A 25,214-nucleotide genomic window follows, 5' to 3' on the forward strand; every position below is an offset into this window, starting at 1 on the left:
CCCTCTGACCTGTAGTGGGGACTTCATGTGTGCAGTGCAATGGTCTTTGGTAGTTTCTGTTAAGAGATGTGCCCATTTCCCTTTCCCTGTCAGGTGTCCTGACTTCACAGCACCCGGTAGATGTGGGGAGAGAAGCACACTTGTTGCTTTCAGCCCCGCTTTGTTGCCCATTTGCAGTAACTCTGCCGAGCATGGTGGCTGAGGAGCCTACAGGGCACATGTGCATGTCTTGGCTCTCTTGCAACGTTCTGGAGAGAGCCTGAACAAAGATCTGTGGTTTCACGTCAACACAAATGTATTCATGATGACAAACTCTGCAGCACATTCAACACTGAGCTTATTCATACAGTCCTGATTCTAGCACTGGTACAACTTTTTGATTTGCCTAAGAGAAAATATGAAGTTACAATATCTGCAGAAGAACCCCTCAGATGCGAGGAGATACATGTGTATTTCTTGGTGTAGGGAGGGGTTCCAGACCCAGGGGTTAAGGTAATAGACACATCAGAGGACTCACAAGGGTATTTAGGGCTTGGTGTGCTCTAAGAAGTTCCTTGCAAGGAACTTGCAAGTTCCACCTTTCTCCTCTGTTTCTGCAGAGGGTCCTGGCAGGGTTGACCCTCTGCTTTCTGACTTGCAGTAAATGCAGCAGAGTGTGGCTCTGGGAGGAAGAGAGTGGGTTTTAAGAGTTTTTTGGTTTGTTTTGATTTTGTGGGGTTTTGTTTTTGTGTTGACAGAAAAAATCTTTGCTCTCACTTCACTCTTTTTGGTTTTTTTTTCCCCCTCTTTCTGTGTGAGCTGGGCTCACTCAGGTATGGGGTCTAAGGTGGATTTACCCCTGCAGCTTTAAACTTTGTGGGTGGTAGTGGGATAGCAGGACTGACATCTTTCTGTATGCAAGTGAAAATTGGACAGACAGATGCTTGGGAGTGAGGCTGTGCTGTGTAGTAACCTTCACAGCAGGGGGAAAGACATGCTTTAAAGACTCAGTCAAGATTTTTTTTTTTAAAATCAGCCTAATGCCTCTTGGAGTCTGAACTGACTGCTGCTGCTGGTTGAAACCTCTCTTGTTTTTCTGTGGGGCAGTCTTGCAACAGCTTTCCAAAAGTTGGGGAAGAGCTGTAGCTGCTGCGGGTCAGGGTTTCATGTCCTTGCAGTGTGCTGCTCTTGCGTGTGCCAGGCTGGTGCCTTAGCATGGGCAGCCCAGCGAGCCCCTGGGGACAGAGAGCTGCAGCCTATGGGCAGAAGTGATAGGAACTCCAACAGCGGTGCTGTCTCTCTGCTGTGCAAATCAATATATTCCTACACACTGTGTGGTCAACTGCACGCTGGTGTTGAGATGTGCCCTCACAGCTCGGGGTGTGGGGGGGAAAGCCCCCACAACTTCTTTTTAGGATACTGTTGGCTTATGGATATTCTGCCCTGCCTAATCTCCTCTCTTGTACCAGTTGAACTGTTTGGGCTTGTGCAGTAAACTAGATCTGTAAGTGGGACCAACTTTAACCTTTTCTTTACACAGTGAGTTTTAACTTGGATCAGTTCCCTCTTGTGTTTCAGCGTATGGTCCATGGGGTAGGGGTATGTTTGGGGGATGAGGGAAGAGGGGGATGGGAACTGCTGTGGAAAAAGCAACATGATACTGTGCCTGGTTGGGGCTGTACATCTCTGCGTGGGTAAAGGCAATGGGAGCTTGCATCCCCTGTGAATTCTTGCAGTGGAACAAAGTTTAGGGGGTGCTGCTTGTAGCAGAGGTTCTTCTGTTGGGGTTGGAGGAAGCATCCGTGATTCTTCCCAGACTTGGGACAAACGGGAGAGCCAGCAGTGGGAAAGTGATTACAAAGTGTTTGCTCCCACAACAGCTGTGATAGGGAGCTAATGGCTATGGCAGAGACTTTACAAATACCTGGTGGGTAGCCTACATGAAAGTGCAGGATTAACTGAAATGTCAGATGATCTCGTCTGCCAATATACAGCTTCTCTAAACACAGGTTGCACTGGTTTAACTGCAGTTGCTTAAACAAGCAAACCCATTGATCCTAAATTGATCTGCTTCCCTAAAAAAGAGTAACCCTTGCCCTCCTTACGGGGCTATTTTTATATGAAATATAGAATGGATTAAATTGAATTTGCTTTTTAGCTTTGTCAACTGAAGTGTAGAGTGTTTGAATTCACCCTGGTATCCTTTGTCCAGAAGCAGGGGACAGGAGAAGGAATTCCCCCGTGTTGGTGGGCCTTGCAGCTGTACTTGGAAAGATGCCGGAAAGGGATGCAATAACCACTCTGCTATAAGCCCCCTCCTCTCCTCTTGTGGCTGTTGCTCTGAAATAACCATTTTAATGTGCTTCGAAATTCTGAGCAAACTCTTAAGCTCTTCTGTGCTACATCATGTAGCAAGAATGCTTGTGCTGCATGTATTTATGATGGGGTCAACACTGGACTCGGAAGAATGCCTGTCGTGTCTGCCTTGCGTGTGGGGAACGGTAAACGTGGGGGCTGTGGGCTTGAGAAGGGGTGATGGGGAGGATGTGGTGCTGGATGGTGAAGGAGCTGGGTGGCAGGCTAAGTCACCTCTGATATTAGGGAGGGAGTCTCGGCCTCTGTGGATGTTTGAGGAATGCACCCCCCCACCCCCCCATGTGTGTTGGCCTTTAGGTGCTTCTGTCCTTTGCAGAATCATAGAATCATAGAATCATTGAGGTTGGAAAAGACCTCTAAGATCGAGTCCAAACGTTGACCCAACACCACCATGTCCACTAAACCATGTCCCTAAGTGCCTCATCTACTCGTCTTTTAAATACCTCCAGGGATGGGGACTCCACCACTTCCCTGGGCAGCCTCTTCCAGTGTTTAACCACTCTTTCAGTAAAGAAATTTTTCCTCACATCCAATCTAAACCTCCCCTAAGAAGGGGAAGCATGAGAGAAGCATGAGTTTTAACTTAACCTTACTGTGTGCCTTGCACTGGCCTTTCCCTCTGTTGAGGAATGAGGGCTGAGGGTGGACAGGTGTGGGCTTGGGTGGAGAGGCAGGGTGGGAGAGATGTTGTGGGAGTACCAGAGGTGCTGCTTCATGCCCGTTTACAAGTGCAGTGTAACTTTGCTGGTTGTTGCTACCAAGAGGCGAGCAGGAGGCAGAGTGGAAGAAGCTGGGCTGTGGGAACTGGGCAGAAGGGTTCCTGGGGACTGCATGAAGCCCAGCATCTGCAGGAGGTTCTTGTTCTGCATGTGAGGTCCAGGGGGTGGTTTACCCTGGCTCATAGGGAGGGGATGTGGGGCTGGAAGGAGGTAGCTCCTAACCCAAGGCAAAGGGAGCTCCTGGGTGCCTGGGGGGGGGGGGGAAGCTGTGATGGAGGATGAGGAGCACATTTCACCAACCCTGCTTGGGTGCCATGAGGTCCCACAGTACCTCCCTGCAGTGGTTGTCACCTCCCAGCGCTCACTGCAGTTCACAGCCAGGGAGGCTGTGGTGCTGCCTCTGCAATGCACTAAAGTGTAACTTGGGGTTTTAACCGTGGGAGGTGAAACTTCACCCACCTTACTCTAGGTGAGCTGAGCTGGTGGCGCTCTCCTCCTGAAAGGGACAGCCGGGCTGGGGTGTGCACGTGAAGTGTCAGGGAGGAGGTTCAGCCTGCTAAACTAGGAGAAAACTTTTCCCTTTTCCTGAGTTAGGTGGGTTTCGCCAGCGAGTGAGACTGTGGTAAAGCTAGGCTGACAATTTGCCTAGTGTTAAGCCTCGCTGGCAGAATTTGGGCATCAGGCTCCTGAACTGCAGTGGGTTACTGGGGGTGTGTTGGGATTTGGGTGGAAAGTGTTTAACTTCCTGGAGACCTGACTGATGATTTCTGTCTTTGAGTATTTTTATGGGATGAGAATGTGCTTTTCAGTGTAATGCAAAGTGAGGAGACACTTTTTTTCTTTCTGTGTTCTGAACACTATGCTAGACTTTAGTAGGACAGACCATCCTGGATAGGGAGTGAGGAGCAAAATTTGATAAAGGGGAGGCTTAAGATTGCCTCTTTCTTTGCATTCCTGACCTAGACTTGAAATGAGGGAGAAAGTAAAATTTAATCCCCAATGTTTCAAGACTTTTTTTTTTTGTGAAGTTGTAATTTTAAATTCAGTATGGTAACTTTAAATTCAGACACCCTTCGTGTTCTGTGTATAGACCTGGCTTCTACCCCCCATCTCTTGCCGCCAGAGGCTGTTGTCTCTTCTCACTCCTGTTTTTCTGCCTAGTGTAGAAAGTAATGAACATGCACAGTGCACAAAATATCTTGTATGTGCAGTTGCTGACCTTATTTAAAAAACAAACAAACTGTGTGAAAGATAATAATGGTGTTTGCCATGAAAAAAATTTTCAATGTAAATATGTTGCTGGCGACGGGTTATTTTTAATACATGCTATTTGTGCTTTAAATTTAATGTTAAAATATTTTTTGTCATCTAAACCCTAACTATTCTTAGCTGAGCAGATTTCAGGTTAAGAACAGTAGTCAAACCATGAGCATTCATAGCATTGTAATTACTAAACTTTCTGATGTGTTCAGATAAGCAGGAGCTGGATGCTGGCAGGCCTCTTTGTGCTGCAGTGGAGACATGTGAGCAGATTATGTTCTGATTTCATACCCTGTGCCGTGAGACAGCGTCCTGGCACTGCATCTTTCGTGTTACTAGATCTTTTCTGACCTGTTTGTTTAATGCATCATGAAGTGGTGCTTATATGTCTAATTGCACAGCGCAGAGAAAATAGCATTGTGTTGAAATATTGCATAAAACTTCAGCGTTATGTGATGTTTTGTAGTGGAAGTAGTACTGTAGGCACTCATTCATAACAAGACCTGCAAGTTTCTCTCGGCCAGGGTGGGTAGTTGAGCTGGCTGTGTGCGTGCTGACTCAACAGAGTGAGTTTCTTTCTCTTCTCGTCCTCCTCCTCTTTTGACTGCTTCTGACCGAACAACAGCAGATTCACAAGAACTCGCTGTACTTCTGTACCTTAGCTTGAGGTTGCTCTTTCAAACTATGTGCAGCTGTGGTCTTAGTCTTCACCTGAGACTTTCAGAGCTCTCATGCCAGCCAGGTGTTGAGTTGGTTAAAAACGGACTTGCTTTCTGAGCGTGGGTGCGTGTACGCAGTGTGGGTGTGAATGCACAAGAATTTCTCTGGAGTGGTTGAGCAGAGGACCTGACTGACCTGAGGGATCTGGTGTCACCTTGGTGGGCATTCCTGTCTGTATCGGGGACGGAGGCATAGAAGGGCTGCTGGGGCTGGGGAGGAAGCGCTCAGAAGTGAAATCCGGGAGGTTCATGCATGTATCTACCCTGAAGTGTTAATCTAGCTGCACAGTACGGTCTCATGATGTCAAGGGCTTGGAGCCTGCTGCCTGAGCCTAGCTCCTCCCTTTTTCATTTAATGATGGCTGGAAGAAAAATAATCAAGTATGCTGGAAGAGAAACATTAATTAACTTTTAATTTAGATGCAACGTATGCTTCTTAGTGTACTGCATGAAAGAGTGAGTGTGCGGTATCTGTCATGTTATATAGGGGGTGATGCATTGAAGAAACAAGGAAAAGCCTCATGTCAAATGGGAAGATAGGGTTTTAACTCTGCAGATGGGTTTTGAATCTTGATTAAAAGCTGCAGATGTGTGGTAAGTCACTTTTGTATCCATTTTGCATCTGAAATGACTTTCTCTGTAACTTGGTTTGTATCTGTTTTCTCTTAAGCCAAACTCGCAAGGCGAAGTCAGGAGAGAGAGAATCTCGGCATGCTGGTCTGGTCACCTAACCAGAATCTGTCTGAAGCAAAATGTAAGTTTCTTCAAATACTTTTATTCCCCCCTTCCCTTACATGTATCGCTTCAAGAATGCAAAGTTGCCACTTTCAGTAGAGAGGTTATGTCTGTGACCTTTCCATTATGATTTGAAATTAATTTGAAAAAAGAAAAGCCTACAAAGCAATCCCCCGGAAGAGCTTTGTTCTCCACTGGGCAGCTGCTCAGAGCATCAAATCCACGGAGGCAGGAAAAGCAGGAGAAATGTGACACACTTTCTTCCTTGGTATGAATTCTTTAAGATACTTATCCACAGGCCTACATGATCTGCTTTTTTGCTGCTGGTGCTGTAGAAGATGACAGAAATAACTGGGGAGAGCAAAATGAAAAGTATTTGGGGCGGGGGGGAGTATAGAGTAATTAGTAGTACCTTTTTCCTCAGAAAGACACAAATAAATTCCACATCTGGAGCCCATGGAAGTTTAAATGCCAGAACAATTGCAGTGCCTTGGAATTCCACGTGAGGGCAATTACCAGTGCTCTGTGTGTGTCTGGGAACAAGCCTCAGTGCTGCTGCCAGATGGCAGAACTAGTGTTTGAAAGGTTTGTCTAGCTACAGTTCTCCTCATGAATAAGTAGGACTCCTTGATTAAAGGGCTGCTGTTTGAATGCAGTAACTAAACCTAAGTGCTTTTGCGGGAGGGAGCTGAAAGGACCTATTTTTGACTTTGTGCTCGTACCTTTTTTCCCCCCTCCTTTCTAATTCTGAGACCAAGAATAAGAATCTTGCATTCCTGTTCCTCTGCAGTTGTTTGTGGTGGCACTATTAAGTTGATACCTGGTTTTCCCCTAGACGCAAGGGCTAAGATGCATCACAAGACACTTGTGAGGATGTAGTGGTGGCATTTGCAAATTAAGGCAGCAGAGATTGTGCACAAACTGGCTCTGTCATGAAAGGGCTGGGTTCAGCCCTGGGGCATTTGTTCCACTGAGCAAATTGCCCCTTAAATTATAGAAGGATGATGGTACTGTGATCTACAGATAAAAAGGGCTTTGCAAGGATCATGTCTGCCTTCTCTCCTGCCAGTGGTGTCTTGTCTGCTCCCTGCTGGCTATTAGATGCTGAACTAAATAAGGCTGATGAGGAGAGGGATATATCTGACGGTTATCTACAGCTAGAAACCTCTAAAAAGGTGTAAGAGCAAGAAACTGTTGCCTCCACCAAAAGGAACGACTGTTCGTGGGTCATCTGTGACACAGAGGATTCCTGTAGCTGCCTCTCAAGTCTGAGAGTCTTTTGAATCTCAGCTCAGCTTTGGAACATTTAACTCCTGCCTGATAGGAAACAGGTTTCTTGTAGGGAAGAGAGAATGGAGGAGGAAAAGGAGTGAAAATATGTGGAACTGCGTAAAATAATCTGTGACTGAATATTCTGTGGCAATTGGCACAAAAATATGCAAGGATATTATAGAGCATAAAAAGGATATGATATCTGCTAAGATGTCGTCATGAACCTAAGAGGTAATTAAAAATGTAGTATGACATTGATAAATAAAAAATAGGTGGCAGTTCACTGTTGCTGGTACAATAAAAAAGTTGGGGAAAAAATGAATGTAAGAAGAGGGCAAGAAGAAATTTCTCAAAAGACTCAATTTTAGTAAGAGTGTAGACTCATCAATGATTTTACCTTCCAAAAAAGATACAGAAAAAAATTAATAAATATTTCATACAGTGTTTGGGGGAGAGAAGTATGATGCTCTTGTGCCATACATGACACACAAAATATCTCCCAGGCGCCTAATTGATATAGAGGGATGGAGTTGTGAAATTCAGCATCTAGTTAGTAGTAAAAAAACCAAAGGAGCATTGGGAGAGGTGGCTGAGGGGACCTTGGGGTGGCAGGAAAACTAGTAGATGGAGAGAGGGCAGCTGTGCAGGGAATGAGAGAACAGGGTAAGAGTGGGCTGGTTGGTCATTGCTTTGTCTTGTGTCAATTTGAGCTGACACTACTGAAAGGTATCAGTTATTACCGTCTCTACCTGGCATTACTTAAAAGTGAGCTGTGAAAAATCCTGCTGAAGGTAGCTGGTTTTGTTCTTTTTGAGACTAGAAATGGATTGATCAGTAGAAATAACTTTGTAGCTCTAATGTATTCAGCCAGCTGTTAGGCATTGATTTGCTACTGCACGAGAGTCTGATTCAATCCCCCTTCCTTTCAAAAGATGGGCACCTCCTCCAAAACACCAGTGCTCTCCAATGGCTGTAGAGCACTTACTAAATGTATTACAAGCAGAGTCCTCTAACCTGTTTTATGGTTTATGAAGAAAGAACATCAGGGGACAGAAGGTTTCTTCGGCTACTCTTGAGTTCACTGACAAGTCTGGGCATTGTTGATAGTGAATCCTAATTAAATGGGGTCCGTGGGGACGTGTAAGAGGACTGATGATGATCAACATTTCTATCAGTGATATGGGAATTGATATAGAATTGCTGTGGAGAGACATTTAGGATGAGCCATAGACTGACAGGATGGTAAATGAAATGAATGCTACAGATAGTCTTGTAGAGTGCTTTGGGTCTTTTCTTAACTTGAACTGATGCCAACGCAATGGGCTCTTAATGACCCAACTGCAGCGTTATGAATCTCAGTACTGAAAGCTCTGGCCTTATCTTCTGCATCAAGGCTGATGTTTAGAAAGAAGTGGCTGGGAGAGCAATTTTGGGGCCACAGTGGGCAGGTAATTTGACAAAGCTTCCTGGTGTCCTGCTTGACCCAATGGATGATGTGGGTGTAAAGAGAAGAGTGAGGTAGTCACTGGAATGGTTTGCTGCCTCTGTACCCAGCAGCATTCAGGAAAATGAAGCTCAGAGTAGTGGCTTTAGTGTTGAAAAACTGAGAAAAGGATGGAGATGGGAGCTACTGAAATGTCTTGGAAACTGAAGATGAAGCAAACTCCATCTGTTTAGCTTACTGAAAGGGGACTATTGTCAATTATTTTCTCAAAAGGAAATTTTGACATAGTAAGAGATGTGCATAATACAAATAAATGGCTACAAAATAAGTCCACATGGACTGAAATGAAATGTCTGAGTGTGTGTGGGGTTTTTTTGTGATTAACTATTGGAAGTTATCCAGGGAAGTGATAGATTCTCTATTTCTTGATGCCTTTTTTTTAAACCATGGATTTTTGTGACGTGTGTGTTATGCTTGGTGGGAGGAATCATTGGCAGTGTGAAATGGCAAGTGGAAGGAGCTGTGGTCTCCAGGAGGTTCGTGTAGCCCCTTGGGCTGTATGTACTATGAATGCTAGCTAGCACATCCATTCTTAATATTGCTGTTCAGGTTGAAGTGTGGGTGAACAAATCTTTCCAATCAGCAGCATGTTGGTACCTGTGTCTAGTTACTTTCATTTGTACTCCAAAGCCTTTAATCCATCCTGTGCCTGTTCTCGTGGTGAACTCTTTTAAAGTCTTAGGACTCTTCTCTGTTCCTGTGGCTGGGGCTCAATGTGAAGATGGAAGTTAATGCAGCACAAGTTAGCTGTCAGCTTGGAGTGAACTGGTAGCTCTCATGAGCAGGACAGTTCTGTGCAGTGAAGCTCTTGGAAGCCATCTCCGTTAAAGGTGAATCTGTGCTACAAAACACTGTGAGCAGGTCTGTGACAATGCTCAGAGCAACACATGCTGATGGGTTTGGCAGAGGGCTGGCAAAACTGGTGGAGGTTGTGGGACGGTCCTCTGAGTTGCTGAAATGAATCCTGGAAAGACCAGTGTGTCAGCCAGGGCGTGGTGGATATCTGCATACCTGATGCTCCAGGCTCATACAATTAGTTAAAGCTTGTTTGGGTCCCATGCACCCTATATGCTGGAGCAATGTTTTAATCATGTTGGAGAAACCTTTTGCCTGGATGCCATGAAATGATGGATATGGTAGAGAAGATGAAAACAAACCAAAGTATGTGTTGGCACATTGATCACTTGTTTTTATCCTGTGCCTTGTTAACCATTAATCCTGGGTACAAACCACTTACTGCCTTGCCCATATTAATACCAAAGTGGAATGCTGCCAGCATGTTCCATATCTGCTGCCAGACTTCTGCCTTTGAGGGGTCACTTGCATAGCAGTTGCCACCATTAGTGAGTAGTTCACAAAGTTAGCCCAAAGCTAGGAGTTTGTCCTGTCTCTTTTGAAGAAGAAAGAAAGAATTGTCATTGTGCAGTAACTGAACATTTGGACTTAAAAATAACCGTGCTCCCTTTCCAGCTCTGCTCTAAATACCCCATGTGCTGTGGCTGGCGTCGCATGTCTTACAAAGAGCTTGCTCTCAAAATGAGACTCCTGAGAGGCTTCTCTGAGGACTTGGTGCCATGGAGGGCAACTGTTCTGGCTGTGCTGGGACGCTGTCGTGGAGAGCAGGGAAGGAGACAGGGAGAGAGCAGGAGTGAGGTCTTGAGCAAGGTGACATTGAGGAGCAGGAACAGCTAGGTGGAAGACAAGCATCTGCTCTCCTTGAGTGGCACATGGGGAAGGAGGGAGGGAAATAGTGAAAAATGCATTGTAATGATGCTGTGGAAATCCTGCACAGGATAGAGCTGGGCCAGCATGAAGCTATTAATAAAACAGCAGTGTCTCTCTCTGTGCCAAGTACACCAATGGGTGGAACCATAAAAATGACATTGAGTTGGTTTAGAAATGAGCAAGTGCTGGCATGCTGCAGCTGCCCAGGAGCAAGGGATGGAAACCAGGCGGGAGGATAGGATGTGATGATTGCTTTTATGCATCTGCAGTTCAGAGGTGAACTACAAGAGGAGAAAGATGTATTGTTTTGCTAGTGATAAGCTCTGTTTTCAAAGTCATTTTTCTGCTTTCTTCCTGACAGAATGTGTGCCCCTAGATGGGAGTTTTGGTTTCTCACTGATGGTCTTGGTGGGTGTCTCCAGTGGATTTACGGGGTGTCACTGAAGAGGCAGTTAGCTGTCCCTAATACCCATGGGACAGTGGGTCGTGGATGGCAGCTGAGTCCCCTGGTCTTGCAGTGCTGCTTCTGTTTGACCTGATGATTGATCGGCATGCCAACTTTGGACGCGCACGAGTCCCTCCCTCCCTTACCCTGTGGCATCTCTTCCTGCAAGGCTGCAGCTGGCTCCCTGCTTTACATTATGCCTGCCTTGGTGCACTTGGAGAGAATTTAGACAGCCTCCTTCCCCCTGTGGAGGGGAGGTAGAAGTGCCCAGGGGACATGGGGACAGAGGAATGACAGAATTAGGTGAAGCAGTGAGTGTTCCAACATCCTTGTGATGTGCTTGGCCAAACCCCGTGGCTGGGGGGAAAGGGATAGGTCCCTAAATGTGCTGCAAAACCTGATGCTGGGAAGGCAGCAATGTGCCAGCTGAGGCTCTGATGGAGGAAGAAGTACTGGTTGCTATGGTTACTAAGGATATTAACCCTGTGGTGTCTGGATGGGCAAGGTTTAGTTAACTGTGCCACAGGCTGGGTAACGGTTTGGGAACGTGGAGCAGTGGTGCTCCACCCTAAGAAGCTATGAGTTAGCATTCAGGATCTCAAAAGCCTATGTCCCAACCAAGTCTGTAAGTGTGTCCTGGTCATTAGTGTGTCAACAGCCTTCTTTGGGTGAGAGTGAGTTTTGGTAGCTGTCCTCTGTTGTGAAGGTGAGGCAAATCCCAAAATTTCTGAGGGCAGGTTGCAGGTTTAAGTAGCCAGAATCTGTCTCCAGCTGTAGTTCAGGGGGTAATCTTTGCATAGAACAGGCTGTAATTATTTTTCAGTTTCTCTTTTAAAGGGCATGTTAAACAGCCTTGGAAATCACCTTTGTCTAAATTTTCTAACTTAAAATGACTGCCAGAGTAGAGGACAGGAAAATGTTTGTCTCCTCAGGTTGCTGAGTGTGTCTGATCACGCTTTGTGTGGCAAGTCAATGTTTTCAGTGTGTAGCTGAGCCATAGCTGTTTTAAGAAGGGCTTCTGCTTGGGCATATCCTTTCCCCCTCGGCTCACTTATTTTGGCCTGTGAATTCTGTGGACATGCGACTCCATCAACTATCGTCATCAGTTCTCATTTTCCTTGGGGTGTAGGGTGCCCTAGCAATAAATAAATGTGAGTGGAAAACCACAAATGGGAGAGAGTAGACTGGGGAAAGTGTGTTGATCTTAAAATCTCCCTTTTAGAAAATAAAGCCCCTACTTAACAGGAAGCATTTAAAATGGAAGGGATTAATGCTCCAGAGGTACCCAAGAGCCACCCCCTTCCTGGTGCACAGGCACCCCTGCCCTGGGCAGTAGCAGTGAGGGAGAGGATGTAGTCCAGTGTGTATTCAGCATCAGCAAAGCTGCTTTTTAAGTCCCTCCTCTCCATCATGCTGTAAACAGGATCCTTGAAACAGTTGGAATTGTGGTTTTATTTTTGGGCCCCTCTCCCCTCCAACCCCTATCATTTCTGTGACCTGGTTTATAACACAACCCCAAGAAAGGTTGTGCTGGTGCTTGGTGAGAGTGCAGCCACCTTGCTCAGGGATGGGAGAGTAGGACCTGCTTAGGCTTTGCCACCAGAGAAAAAAGTATTGTTGAACTCTTAGCTGAGCTTATACTTTTTTTTTTTGTGGCTGGCTAAGTGCTGTGGGAGGTTTTGAAAGATTGAGTGTATGTATTGTGCTTTTCTTGTTTGGGGTTTTTCTGCTTGTTTGTGTCTGAGGGTTTTTTTTGTTGAGGTTTTTTTTGGTAGTAGGAAAAGTGTTAGCCTTAAAAAAAATAGCTGCCAGGTAGAGCCAAGACTTCCAGGTCTCTGAGGGGTGGACTTCAGGGGTTATAATTCTTGCCTGAAGCTAGGTGCTTACTTTTTGTCACGCAAGTGAAGATAGCAAAAAAACCAAACTTATGATATTGCTGTTTGTATGTGCTCCTTCCCTAGAAATATCAGTTTGTTGGCTGTCCCAATAACAGCAAAAAGGATTAATGGAAAAGCAGAATTGGGTTTATGTTTATCCCTAATCCAAACTTCATATTATGGAGTGAACCTGGCAGTTGTGAAGCTTGGATGCGAATACAGTAGCTGAAGAATACAACTCCATGAATTCAGAAATACGAGAACTGGTGTTTAATTTAAGATTCTGCTTGAGTTTAGCTGTAGAAATAATAGTCATGGCCACTTCTCCCAGCAGCTGCAGTTACTGCACTTCAGAAAATGCTCAAAAGATGAAGGTGAAGGGATGCAGTTTTTCATTTTAACTGAGGCAACTTTTGATGCTTATAGCAGCAATATAGCGAACAGCAAAGAGAAGATACCAGGCTTCAAAGGCTATGGGTGTATCTCAGAAATGGCTGAGTTGCCGCAAACTTAGCTGCAGTTTCCCCTTTGTCATCTGCTGTGCTAGTTGCTGTTGCAATGCTGTGTGGAAATCTCAGAGCAGCTCTTTCATCATTATTGCTGCAGGTTGATATTTCTGGATCCTGAATGCATATTTAAATTAAGATGAAGTTTTAACCCTTTCACAGCAGTGGTTTGTACTGGAGCCAGGAAAGCAATTTAGTTTGAAAGGACTAGGGTGTGTGTTTGGGATAGATTTCACCCAAGGTACAGTTTAAAAAAAAACAAACCAAACAAACAACCCCCACCCCAAAAAAACCCAAACCCAAAAAACCAACCCACGAAAAACCTGAAGGAGAGAATGTGTTGGAGAGTATCCAGGAAAAGGATGTCTTATCTAAGGTAGCTGTGTTGTCCTGGAGGAATTTTTGCTGCTGTGCTGGGAGAGGGGGGGACAGTCACCAGTTTCTTCATGTGCCTTGTTCTCTCCTGCCACCTGTTTGTTTCTCCTTTTTACTGCAGTGTGAAACAGGCCTTCTCTGAACATGTCGAGATGACCCAGTTTGAAAATGCCGGCTGCCACTACTGTTGCTGCTGCGGGGATTGAACTAGTGCTGGCACTAGGAAGAAGCTTTTTTCCTAAAAGAAGTTTAGAGACAAGATGATGTGGATGTAATGGAGTGATGATAGCCATGTTAAGAGTTACCTTGGCAGTGAGCCTTGATCTGAAACACATTTGGGAGCAGTCTTAGCCAGCCTGATAGGCGCTGTGTGAGTTGTAGGACCAGTATGACGAGAACTAGCAGGCTGCAGCTACATTGCACTGCTTGGACCCAGCCCTGGGACGGGCCGAGTGTGCTCCAGTCTTGCTGGTCTTGGTGGAAATGGCAGACTCGGAGCATTTCAGAGGACTAGGCCTTTTTTCCTGACCTCTTGTCTCTTACTGTAGCTGTGAGGGGAAAAATAAGAAGGGTCAGGGAACTGGACGGTAACTATTTTTTAATTTTTTTTATTTCCTTAGAGCAAGGTTAGTCAGCAAATGCACCAATATGTGCATGTTCATAGGGATGTGATGGGAGCTGTGCACAGGCAGGGAGGAGCTCTTATGGGCAACGTCCTCCACTGAGGAATGCTCAAAGAGGTCATGGTCATAACAGCTTGGTGTGATGAGTTCATATGCTGCCGAGTGTGACCTTTACAGAGGTGCTAGTGCAGGAGGCAGAGCAGCTGGGCTTTCTTAAGGACATGTGCCAGAGCTTCCCTCACCACAGTGTGTTTGCTGTGGTATTATTTGCTCTAGTTAGGAACCACTCCTGCTAGTTATTTTTCCTGTACTCTTATTTTTGCACTCCATGTTAAGTTACTTTCCCGATCATGTGCTTCTCATGCAGATTCATATTATGATAGGGTAGTAGTGAATTTTCTAACACTGCAAACATCAGTAGTAATGCATAATAACTTCTCAGTAAGGACTGGGCTTCTAAATCCTGGCTAAAAGCTGTGACTGCCTACCACTGATGCTCCAGGATCTAGTTAGTGACATTGGTTTATCGTAGGCTTTTCTGCTCAGTCTCTTAGCATCAGCCTTGAAGGCTGAGGGCCTGTATGAAATCCATGTTTCAGCATGTGCTGTGTGGATCTGTAACTTGACTTTTTCTAAATTGGCTTAATTTTATGTATTTTTGAATGCCTTAGTATCTGTCAACATGACACTAATACTTTGGTTTAGAGGCTAATATAAAGATTATGTTGTCCAAGATGTGGCTGTGTAGAGCTTGCTGTCTTTCTGCACAGACTTCTTGGAGGGGTCAAAAGCATTTCTTTGCATCTCTTTGGTTTCAGACCTGTAGGAAGTAAACAAGTGCAAGAATGGATTGAGTGCTAGTGTCTCCCGAAGGCTGGCCTGCCCACAGTAGGGCAATCCATAGGAGTTTGTCCATAGGTAGCTTCTGATCTCCGGTAGAGAAAGGGCTCTTCACCTAAACCTCTGTTTATTGTCCAGGTTCTCATGTTGTGTGGGGTAAGGTACCAGGAATTTAATGAACCACTGTGCCTTAACCTGCAGTAGGCGCTTGTTTATGTTGCCTTAGTTCATGGCCTGTCTTATTAAGTGATTAAGCAGCTGCTTGATCAAGCAGCCGAACTGTTGTTGCAGGAAGCAGGAACAGGAACTTTCAGGAGAAGGATGGGGCAGGCAGCTGGGGGGCAGAGCCACGACCACTCTCAAGATAAGCTGTTCCCTTTAGGTTGTGCAGCACTCTGTGCATTGGAAGTGTTTGTCTTGTCTCCATTGTTCTGCTTCCCGCTAACTTGCTCACATCCAGCTGATGTGAAAGTGAGGAAAATGGAGTCTTTCAGAGCAAGTTTGAGACCTAATTTTTTCATTCTTAGCACCCAGGTGTGGTAGTGCAATGAGTGGAGTTGTGGGAAGGCCCATGGCTTCTCAGAAGGGGCCAGCCCCAAACACCTGAAAATAGGTTTTTAACCGTAGATGTAGAAGGAACAAAAGCATCTCAGTAATACTTCAGAAAATGCAACTGAAGGATTAGTTCCCCTCCAACATCAAGCTGCCTTCACTTAGTCCCTATCATTCTTCATCTAATTTTGCTGGAAGCAAGTTTTGTGCAACTTGTTCATGAGGGCAGAGGCCACCTGGGTTGCTGAGACTATTATGTTACTCATATAGCTGGGCTTGGAAGTGAGGGGGCTGGCTGCAAAAAATAACTGAAATAGTAAGTGGTGCGAGTGGTGACCACTTGCCATTCAGCATCACGGGGTTCTCCTGTTCCAGCTGCTGAGGAGCTGGATGTGGGCAATTACAGCTGGAGGTTTTCTCCCCTCTGTGAGCAGCTCCTGGCTCTCGGCACATCTGCCGAGGGCAGCTCTTCTGTGTGACTCTGACTTGTCTCCTTCCTTTTGCTGCCTGCTGGCTTGCTCGATACTTCCTTTCCGCCCAAGTGACATCCTTCAAGGAGGTAGCTAGGGGACAAATTGATCTTTTCTGTTGCTTTTGTATCCATTATAAAGGGGGTCAGCATGGCTTCTACTCTCTTGTCATAGGCTTTATTATCAGTAACAATAATAATGAGCTGTAATTCAACCTGATGGCTATTCTGCTCCCACACACTCCTTGTGTGTGTTCCCTCATGCTGCACAAAGATCCTGTGTTGTGGGGCAGTGGAGTTACCCATGCTGTTTAGGAAGCCTGGCTCTGATACAGTGCTTTTATTAGTTTGCATTCCTACTACAATGGGGAATTTAACAGTTCTGGTTTTAGACAGGAGCTTTCAAAATCTTGTGGAGGGTGGAAAATGGACCTTGTGGAAGGTTTCACTCTCTTTAGAGGGCTTTGAGTCTGGATATTCCTTGGAGGCTTCTGAAGCTGGTTGACAGCAGGTTGCTTGACCAAGCTTTATGGTAGTCTGCGCTGACTATTTTGCAGACCAAGTATTTCAGCATATGTAGCATGACGTGGATGAAGAGCTGAGAATGTTCCTAGGTAGAGTACCGAAGCCTTGTATCAGACTGCTAGTAGTCTGAATCTGTGGTCTCCCATACTGACTCTGGCATCAGTGTGTGTCAAACTGTATTTTTTCGAATTAGTGAATCTGGCTTTTGGAAAGGATGCACTGGGTCCGGCATTCTCAAGGAGTGCAAAAAATAATTTCCATAAGAAAATCTCCACAAGGGAGGTTTCTTCTAATCCAAGTTACTATCTCCTGCAGTGAACCATCTGATCGAATATATATTTTTTTAATATTCTACCCCTTGTCACAACTGTATTGATAATGTTGCTACTTGCATTGCTTGAGCATGTTGCTGCCTGTAGTTGAAGTATATAATCCGAGGCTATAACCTCTCAGTAGAGTTAACTCAAGACATGGTTTGACAGCAGAATAAATCTGGCTTTAGGGCTCCTCAGACTGAATTGCGAGCACTGTGCTGAATAATGCAAAGAGCTGTTCTGCTATAAACTCGCTTTGTTGTTGGGGCACGTGCTCTGTGCATTTATCCTGTCTGTAACTTCCTGACTATGTCTTGGAAGGTCATATATGGGAATGAGTATTCCCTCCCTGCCAGAAGCTACTGTGTGCTGGTTTTATGTCTGTACGTGGGCTTCAAACCCAACATCAAGTGCTGTGGCTAATTACATTTAATACAGTCCAGTGCCTGTGTCTGATTTAGGATCAGATTTGCAGCTGAGGGAACTGGGGTTGTTTAGCCTGGAGAAGAGGAGGCTGAGGGGAGACCTCATCGCTCTCTACAACTACCTGAAAGGAGGTTGTAGCGAGGTGGGTGTCGGTCTCTTCTCCCAAGTAACAAGCGATAGGATGAGAGGAAATGGCCTCAAGTTGCGCCAGGGGAGGTTTAGATTGGACATGAGGAAAAATTTCTTCACTGAAAGAGTGGTTAAACATTGGAACAGGCTGCCCAGGGAAGTGGTTGAGTCCCCATCCCTGGAAGTATTTAAAAGACGTGCAGATGCGGCGGTTAGGGACATGGTTTAGTGGGCATGGTGGTGTTGGGTTGACGGTTGGACTCGATGATCCTAGAGGTCTTTTCCAACCTTAATAATGGTTCTATGATTCTATGATCAGGTTTGCACCGCTAAATGATCCAGCCATGTTCAGATCCTGTGTGGTCACAGGTTAGGTCTCCAGGTGATCTGACGTGGCTCTGCCTATTCTGTGCTAGGTCCCAGAGGTAGCGTTTCCTCTTTGCTATTGCCCTCTCAGATCTCCCTTGTCCCTTCTCTACTGTGGTACATAAGGAGACATCTGAGCTCATGGGACCCAGGGCTTTGTAGATACTGAAAATTGTGCCACTCCTCTAGTAAAGTGGCATTCAGTGCTATGGCAGAGCAAATTTCTGGCTGAAGGGTAAATGTGATGGACATGTAAGAAGCAGTCTTTCTTCCCAGAGGGTCCTCCATGGATGTCCTTACAATGGGCATCCACACGGCCTTGCTGAGGGAGAGCAGCATCATCATCAGAGAGCAAGGGTGGCAAGAGAGCAACAGCTGGCTGGCTTTCCTTATGGTAATCCTCATTAATACACTGTCCCACACATATACACAGTATGTTGAGCCTTTTCTTGATGTGATAGTGTCAGCTGAGGGTGCAACTTTAGAAAAGAGCCTATGTTGGTAAAGCTTTAAAAGAAACACATGTATGCTAGCAAAAGGCCTTTCCTGGTAAACAGTTTAAAATAGTTTTGGCAAGCTACAAAAACTATGCTAGATTTGTCAGTACACCTGTGTCTGCGGTACAGCTTTCTTGCTGGTATAGCAAAATCTAAAGGCAGGTGAGTCGGGTCTTTAACCATCACTGGAGCTTCAACTTTGGACTTGCCCTTAGATGCAGGCCATGCTAAAGAGCAGCACTGAAAATTAAAAAAGGGAAATAGGTGTGTTTCTTTGCTAGCTTGTTAGGTGGTTGCCTTTGAGAAAAGAAGCTTTTGGTAGGTATCAGAGATTTTAAAGGGATAAATCTCCCAGCAATGGGGCACTCCATTTTATTCCTTGTTTTCTGCTCTCTGAGGCTGCAGTTTCCTGGCTCCGTGTGTGGTTCCATGAGTAACTCTTTCCTCACCAGTGCTAGTTTACATAGCCATGCCTGTTCCTGCCTGCCTGTTCATCCCTGCTACTGTGCTGTGCCGGGGCAAGGAATGAGTCGCACTTTTGGCTGAGCCAGTCTCATTGCTTGCTGGAACCAGGAGGGCTCATCTCTTCTCAGGCTTGTGTAACCATATAAAAAGTGTAAAGCTGTTTGTTTCATGAATAGCATGCTGCTTTGGTGGTGGTCAGCTGTTCAGTGCCTTGAGTGGCTCCAGAGCTAGCGCAAAAGAAGGGGGCAGCCTGCGTAGCTAGGGCTGGCAATAGGAGAGTCTGGGACTGCCCCTCCTGGTTAGGTGAGAGCATCTCCATACTTTCAACCACCACCACTCTGTGCTCCTATGGCTTCGCTGCTGCTTGGGTGAGGGAGCTAACGCAGCAGGAGAGGGTTGGTTGTTTTTCAGGTGGAACAGTTTCCCAGTCCGGTTCTCTGGGGGTCCAGGCAAATGTTTGTGCTCCCAGGTGGGAAGAGGTGGCTGGAGACTAGGGGTACTTATCCTGGCCCTGCTGCCAAAGGAGACTTCTAATGCAATGGCACCCTATGGTCCTTGGTACGTGGACAAGAGATGATATACAAATAAAATCTGAGCTAGAGGGAGGTAAGTGGGTGGGAGGTTGAGATATACTGTGTAGTCAAGGTACCCTGCCCCGCAGCAGGGTATTTTCTCGTGCTCCTATAAGCTTCTCCAGCAAAGGTTGGTTTTCCTTTGCCTTGTAGTTGCATCCAGACTTTTCCCTCACCTGCTGCAGACGCAATGGAGTTGAGGCCTAAATCCTCTCGTGCCTTCAGTTGCATGAAGTGATCTTTAAGTAGCCTTTGTGTTGCTGTAACTAGTGCTCTCTGTTCCTAGAAACAGTGTTAAGAGGCTGTATGCCTGCCCAGGTGGGTGCAGCACGGGGCACAAAACATGGCTGTGCTCTGGCTCTTCGCTGCTGTCCTGCCTGTGATACACATCACATATTGCCAAGAAGAGGAAATAGCTTTTCTAAGGCTAGAAGACACTTTTAAATAGGCAGGCTTTATTTTCTTTTAAGTGATTCTGCCTAGAAAAAGTGGTCAAGCCACCTCGCTTTGATCTCTGCCTGCTCCCCCCTGCCTCCTGTTGCAGCTGGCTTTAGTGAGACACTTGTCCAAACTCTTGTGCTTTTTGCAGCTTCCTCTCCTGGGCTGGGACCACGAGGTGGCAGGATTGTTCCACCGATGCTGCGAGGGTGGCGGGACGGCAATGCAGCTGCTCATTTTTATAGCCAAGGCAAAAACTGTGCTTAGTTGTTTGTGTACCATCATAATTGTGTTTTGAAATTTGGATGAATTTCACATGTATGTGTCTAATCCATGTTCCTTATTTTCTTTATATAGCATTGATTTGTTCTGCGTCTTGACTTTTTTTTTTCCTCTGTTCTCAAGGGAGATGGAGGGGAGGGGGAGATGTACAGCAACATCCAGAATTCCTCACAGGTTCCAGCATTGATCAAACCCTGTGAAGCACATTACTGAGGCTGTGAAGGCTGCTGCTTTTGTCCTCATTTCACCCCGTTCTGTCAGGGTATTGCATCACGTAATACGCAAAGTGTTCAGAGCTCCTGCAGTACCCCAGTAATAGGGGTGAACTGAGGTTGCAGCAACAGCTCTACCTCTGCATTCCTGTTGCTTTCTATAGGCTTTAGCACACTCGCTTCTGCTGCAAACCCTACTTGGGGTCACTGAGTCCACTAAACATGATGCGATGCTTGTGGGGGTCATTAAGAAGCAATTTGGGTAGGGGGAGAAATTCTCCCAAAAGACCCACTTGGAGAGATCGTTTAATCTGATCAAATGGTGATGAGGGGAATCATTGCTTTCAGGCATTTCTCTTTTCAGAGTTCTCCCACCCCCTTGAAATTAATGCTCCTGTTTTACATCTCTCAATTCGCTGTTCTAGGATGCGGGACTGAAAATCAGCAATGCAGTTGTTTGCTTTTGTCTCTCCTTCCCTCTGCCAGCCAAGAGGTTCCCCTTTCTTTTGCCTCTAGTGAGGAATTCTTGCAGGAAGATGGTTAGCAGAAGAAAAGGGTGTATGAGAAAGACAGCTGGAAACAAGACTACAAAATTCAGGGGGTTGATGGCACCATTTTGGTCAAACTCTCCTCTCTAGATGGCAGGGAGGGAAGCATCTTTCTCTGCTTCCTTTACCACTCCCTTCTGTTTCCCTTGTCTCTTTGGCTGTGTTAGTGCTACGCCAGGGGTCCTTTGATGACCTCACTGTAGACCTCACTTCTTGTATTAGGGAGAGGTGTTTTTTAGCATCTGAACACTGTGCTCCTCTTTGCTGGTGACAATGTGTACGTGGGGCTCTGTTCCCTTTGCGTCCCCACCTTTTGTGCTACTTCTGCCTTCCTGAGCATGACTGGCTGTAGGAAGGGGCTCTTCGGGCCAGTGCTCACTCCATTTTGGGCGTGGGGTGGACAGGGGGGTCCTGCTCACCCCCACAGAGCTAAAATGCATGCAAGAGAAGAAATGTAGCCAAATAGGTAAAGAAATACCAGTTTATGATTCTCTTCTCTGTCCCTCCCCCCATCTTGTTTCTAGTAGCAACAAGAGCCTTCACAGGAGCAATGCATCTCCTGTGTCACACGACTGTCTCTAGTCAAGTATCATTGTCTTTTTGGCCAAAATATCTTTCTGGCATAGAGAAATTAGTTGGATGGGTGGGGAGGATGCTCTTGTCTGCCCTGTTCAGGGAAAAGTTATGCTGGTAGAAAGAGCACGTGGTGCTGTAGTTTATGCTGGGGGAAATGGGATGGGATTGCTTTGCTGCTCTTGCTTATTCTCTTTTGGAAAGCAGCTAAGAGCTGTGTTGGCAAACTGTCTCGTCTGGTTTAAGCAGGGCTCTGCCCCAGGCTCCTCTGGCTCCCAACTCTGATGTCTAAACAGATTGCTGGGTTACATGCTGAGCGTGACTGAATGCCACTGAAACGTAGTGGAGCAGAATTTCATGTGCCCGCTGCCCTGGGCTTGCTAGAGGTGTGTGAGGAAGGCAGAGATGGAAGAGGGCACTTATTTATCTGGCGTGGCATGTGAAGCATTAAGCTTGTGGCAATTCCAGGCTCTACTGGTGTGGGAGACTTAAGGGATCCTGTGACTCAGCTGGTGCCATGCTCTTTCTTGCTCACTTCATATGAAGGGGGATGGTAAAGAAAGAGCAATCAGAAGGATTGCTCAAGGGACTGGCATACCTCTCAGATGGTGCAAGCATCAAAGTGAGTGAGCCCGCAATTAGCCAAGAAATGACAAGCAGAACAGGCTAGATTGTCAGTAAGCAGGCAGGGAACTGGTGTACTCCTTGTCCTTCCTTCATCCACAAACACTCTTTTAGTGTATAGAAGGAGCATTGCTGTGTGCTCATGGTCGGTTTACTGCCTTATTGCCTCTTCCTTATTTTTCTTTTCCCTTCCTCCACTGTAATAATGAGGTGTTAACACTGAGGTGTTACAGACCCCACCATGACAAGAAAAGCATCCTGCCTCCTTTCATGGTGTCTGATCACTCATAGTATACTGTTTGGCTCTGTGGTGTATTGACTTGATTCAAGAGAAATCCTATTGATATGGGGGGACCTTGCTAACATTCTTGCTCAGTTAGGAGAGAAAAGGCTGTAATGATATTTTGGGGGGTGGGGAGCAAGGGGGGGAAGTATGTTTTCATTGCTTATAGCATCTGTCATAAGAAAGGTAATATGCTGGAAAGGAGAACGACCTCATCTCTTCTCTGTATATATTAAAGGATAAGATGCTGAAGTCAAATCAGGAACTGTAGATCTTTCCACAGTGAAAGCGAGCTAGTTAATGCAGCAGTACTTAACATTCAAGAGCTTAATTCAGCCTTGGACTTCAGAGAATTCAACTCCTTTCCCGCCCCCTTCCTTCACCGCCCCCTTAGACAAAATATATAACACTGCATGTGCAATACCTGTCCTAAGGAAGCCGAGAGCATTTAGCTGAAGTACAGGGAAATGCTGCACTTAGGGTTTCCTGGCAGTTTTTGGTGTGGTTATGAAGTCTGGAGGCATCTGAAGTGGCTCTTCTGCCCACATCCTACTGATGTTCCCTGCCCTGTTTGGCATGTGGAGGGAAGGGATAGTGTGTAGGGAGGAGGCAGTTCCCTTCTCTGTCCCCATTTCCCCTGTGTGGTCCTCCTGGATCATGTTCTCCCCTTGGGGTGTGGTTTTACAAGTTGTTATTTTCCATGGCAAAGCTAATTTCCGGGGTTCCTACCCTTTGGTAACCCTCAGGATGTTCTATTAGGCAATGCAGCGATTTCAGCCTAAGAAGTTTCTATCACTGTCCCTGTCACTTCCACTGTCTGTGCAACTATTTTACTATGTTTGCCTTGTGCAAGAAAAGGTTGTTTGCAAGAAGGAATAGTTTTCATCCCAGTTCAGCATGGTCCTTGGAAACAATTTGTTGAAGAGGCAGATGTGTTTGTGCTGCAGGGGTGCAAATGAATGGTTGTGGCTACACCTTTCTCTGAAGGGCTCATAAAACTTTTACTGAATGTATCCAGAACATGGTCCAACAAACAGGTTTGTCAGCCCCTTGGGATTCCCTGTTGCGTGCAGGTGGGAGCTTGAAAGAGCAAGAACCTCATGGAGTGTCCTTGTTAACGTGGAACTGTGCCTGTATTTAGTGCATGCTCTTTTCCTGCCACAACATGTGGTTGTATTAATATTCTCATGGACTTTTCCATGGCACTTAACAAAGCCCTTTTTTGCAACCCCTTTTCGTGAAAATTAACTAAGGCATCTCCTCTCCAAATGAAGGGCTGGCATTGTTATCACGTCATGTTGTCTAGTAAGATGGGATGTCTATTTTAAGTACCTAGATTTAATTTCTTTGTATCGATGACAAGCTGAAAATAAGAGGCTGGTGCTCTCCTGCTGTGCATTTTCTGATCTTTCTGTTTTCCCAATACTGTTTTGAGTTCATTGCTTAGTTTGCTCAGCTGAAGGAAGAATTGAGGAGTGTCCCAGCTTGAAGGAAAGGCTTTAAGAAATGCCACGCTATTAGACACCAGAGACTCCATGCCAGAGTCCATAAAGGCAGAAAACGTGGGAGAAGCACATCTGAGAGCTGAAGTTAATTGTGAGGCCCAGACTGTGGGAAATGTGGCTTCCTTAGCTGCAGTGCGCACAGAACCATTTCCTTCCGGAGGTGCTGCGCATGCTCTCCATGAGTCGGGTGCTCAGCACAGGAATTTGCAGATACCCAGGGAGGGGTGCAAGCAGAGAAGGAAGCGGGAATGATTTTTGAGTTCATTACTAAGTGACTTGTCTTGAAGTCCAAAATTTGTAGAAGAATGAGAATTCTGGCTGTGTGTACCAGTTCTAAGTCTTTCAGGGTACTAGCACGTTGGGGATCCTACAGACAACCAATGCTTGCAGCATCTTCCATTCCATTAGATGAAGCAGGATTCTCACCTTTTAGCTTGGTTGGGTTTTTTTTTGTTTTTTGTTTTTTTCAGGGGTGTTATTATCATTACAGTGCATTTAATAATGACCAAGCACAAGGGCACAGACTTCAGAGCACCACCACTGGTACTGACTTTGATCCAATCCTCTCAAATGGGTGCTGTTGAACATATAATGTAAGCTCAGTCACTCATACTGAAAGAGACATTTGGGTTTTAGTCCCATCTATACAAAATATAACTCCTCGGGCATCTTCACATTGTAAAGGTTAGGAGCTTGTGGGGGCCTAATAATGCATAGGGCTGAGGTTTGGTCCAAGATGAAAATTGCTGACGCATAAAAGCTGAAAAATTTGCCAAGATATATGCAGTGGTTGTGCAACACTAGAAGTCTGGCAGTATTGGAATGTATGGATTGTGTATGAGGATTTTTGTTCTTAAGAAAACAACTTCTTTGGGGGATTTAAAAAAAAGAAAATTAGCTGAGACAGTCATGTCTATAGCTTTGGTGAACAAGTTCTGAAACATTATATGCTATGTTTCAGAAGTACTGGAACTGGATTGGATATCATGCATCATTTAGGCTTGTTAAGGAAAATATGTAGTAGTTTGTCTGGTGACTGTTGTTTTTCTTCTGTTTCCTTCCTTTCCTGAATTGTTGGAAACAGCAGCTATTCATGAGAGTTCTCTGTGGTGGATGCAATGACCATGACTGAAGTCAGAGCTGCAGGACTGGGTTTTAGACTGGAAAGGGGAAGGGAAGGAGAGATGAGATCATTATATGAAATGCTCTTATGCCTTCTCTTTGTTTTTCAGTGGACGAATATATTGCCATTGCTAAAGAGAAGCACGGATACAATATGGAGCAGGTAACAACCCTTTGAATACTTAGTTTATTTTAAAATATTTTTCAGCAGGTATTAAAACATGACTTAAAGTGACTGCTTAGAACTGCTTCTTCCTTTGTGTACAGTCTGTGTTTTCTCCTCATACTTCTCCCAAAACTGACTGTTCCTAACAGTAACCTGTGCTCTGGGGATATGGAGTTCGCCCCTAGTTTTAC

General features: G+C 45.6%; 1 protein-coding gene across 1 annotated transcript in view; it reads left to right on the top strand.

Moving 5' to 3' along the window:
• RCOR1 (REST corepressor 1) overlaps positions 1 to 25,214 on the top strand; it is a 90,588-nt gene that overhangs the window by 40,587 nt on the left and 24,787 nt on the right. Inside the window, exons 3-4 of the mRNA XM_076345486.1 lie at positions 5,724 to 5,807; positions 24,968 to 25,020. Of these exons, the coding sequence (XP_076201601.1) occupies positions 5,724 to 5,807; positions 24,968 to 25,020 (137 nt within the window). The remainder of the gene's footprint in view (positions 1 to 5,723; positions 5,808 to 24,967; positions 25,021 to 25,214) is intronic.

This window comes from Aptenodytes patagonicus, chromosome 7 (assembly GCF_965638725.1).
Source record: "Aptenodytes patagonicus chromosome 7, bAptPat1.pri.cur, whole genome shotgun sequence".
NCBI classification, from domain to species: Eukaryota; Metazoa; Chordata; class Aves; order Sphenisciformes; family Spheniscidae; genus Aptenodytes; species Aptenodytes patagonicus.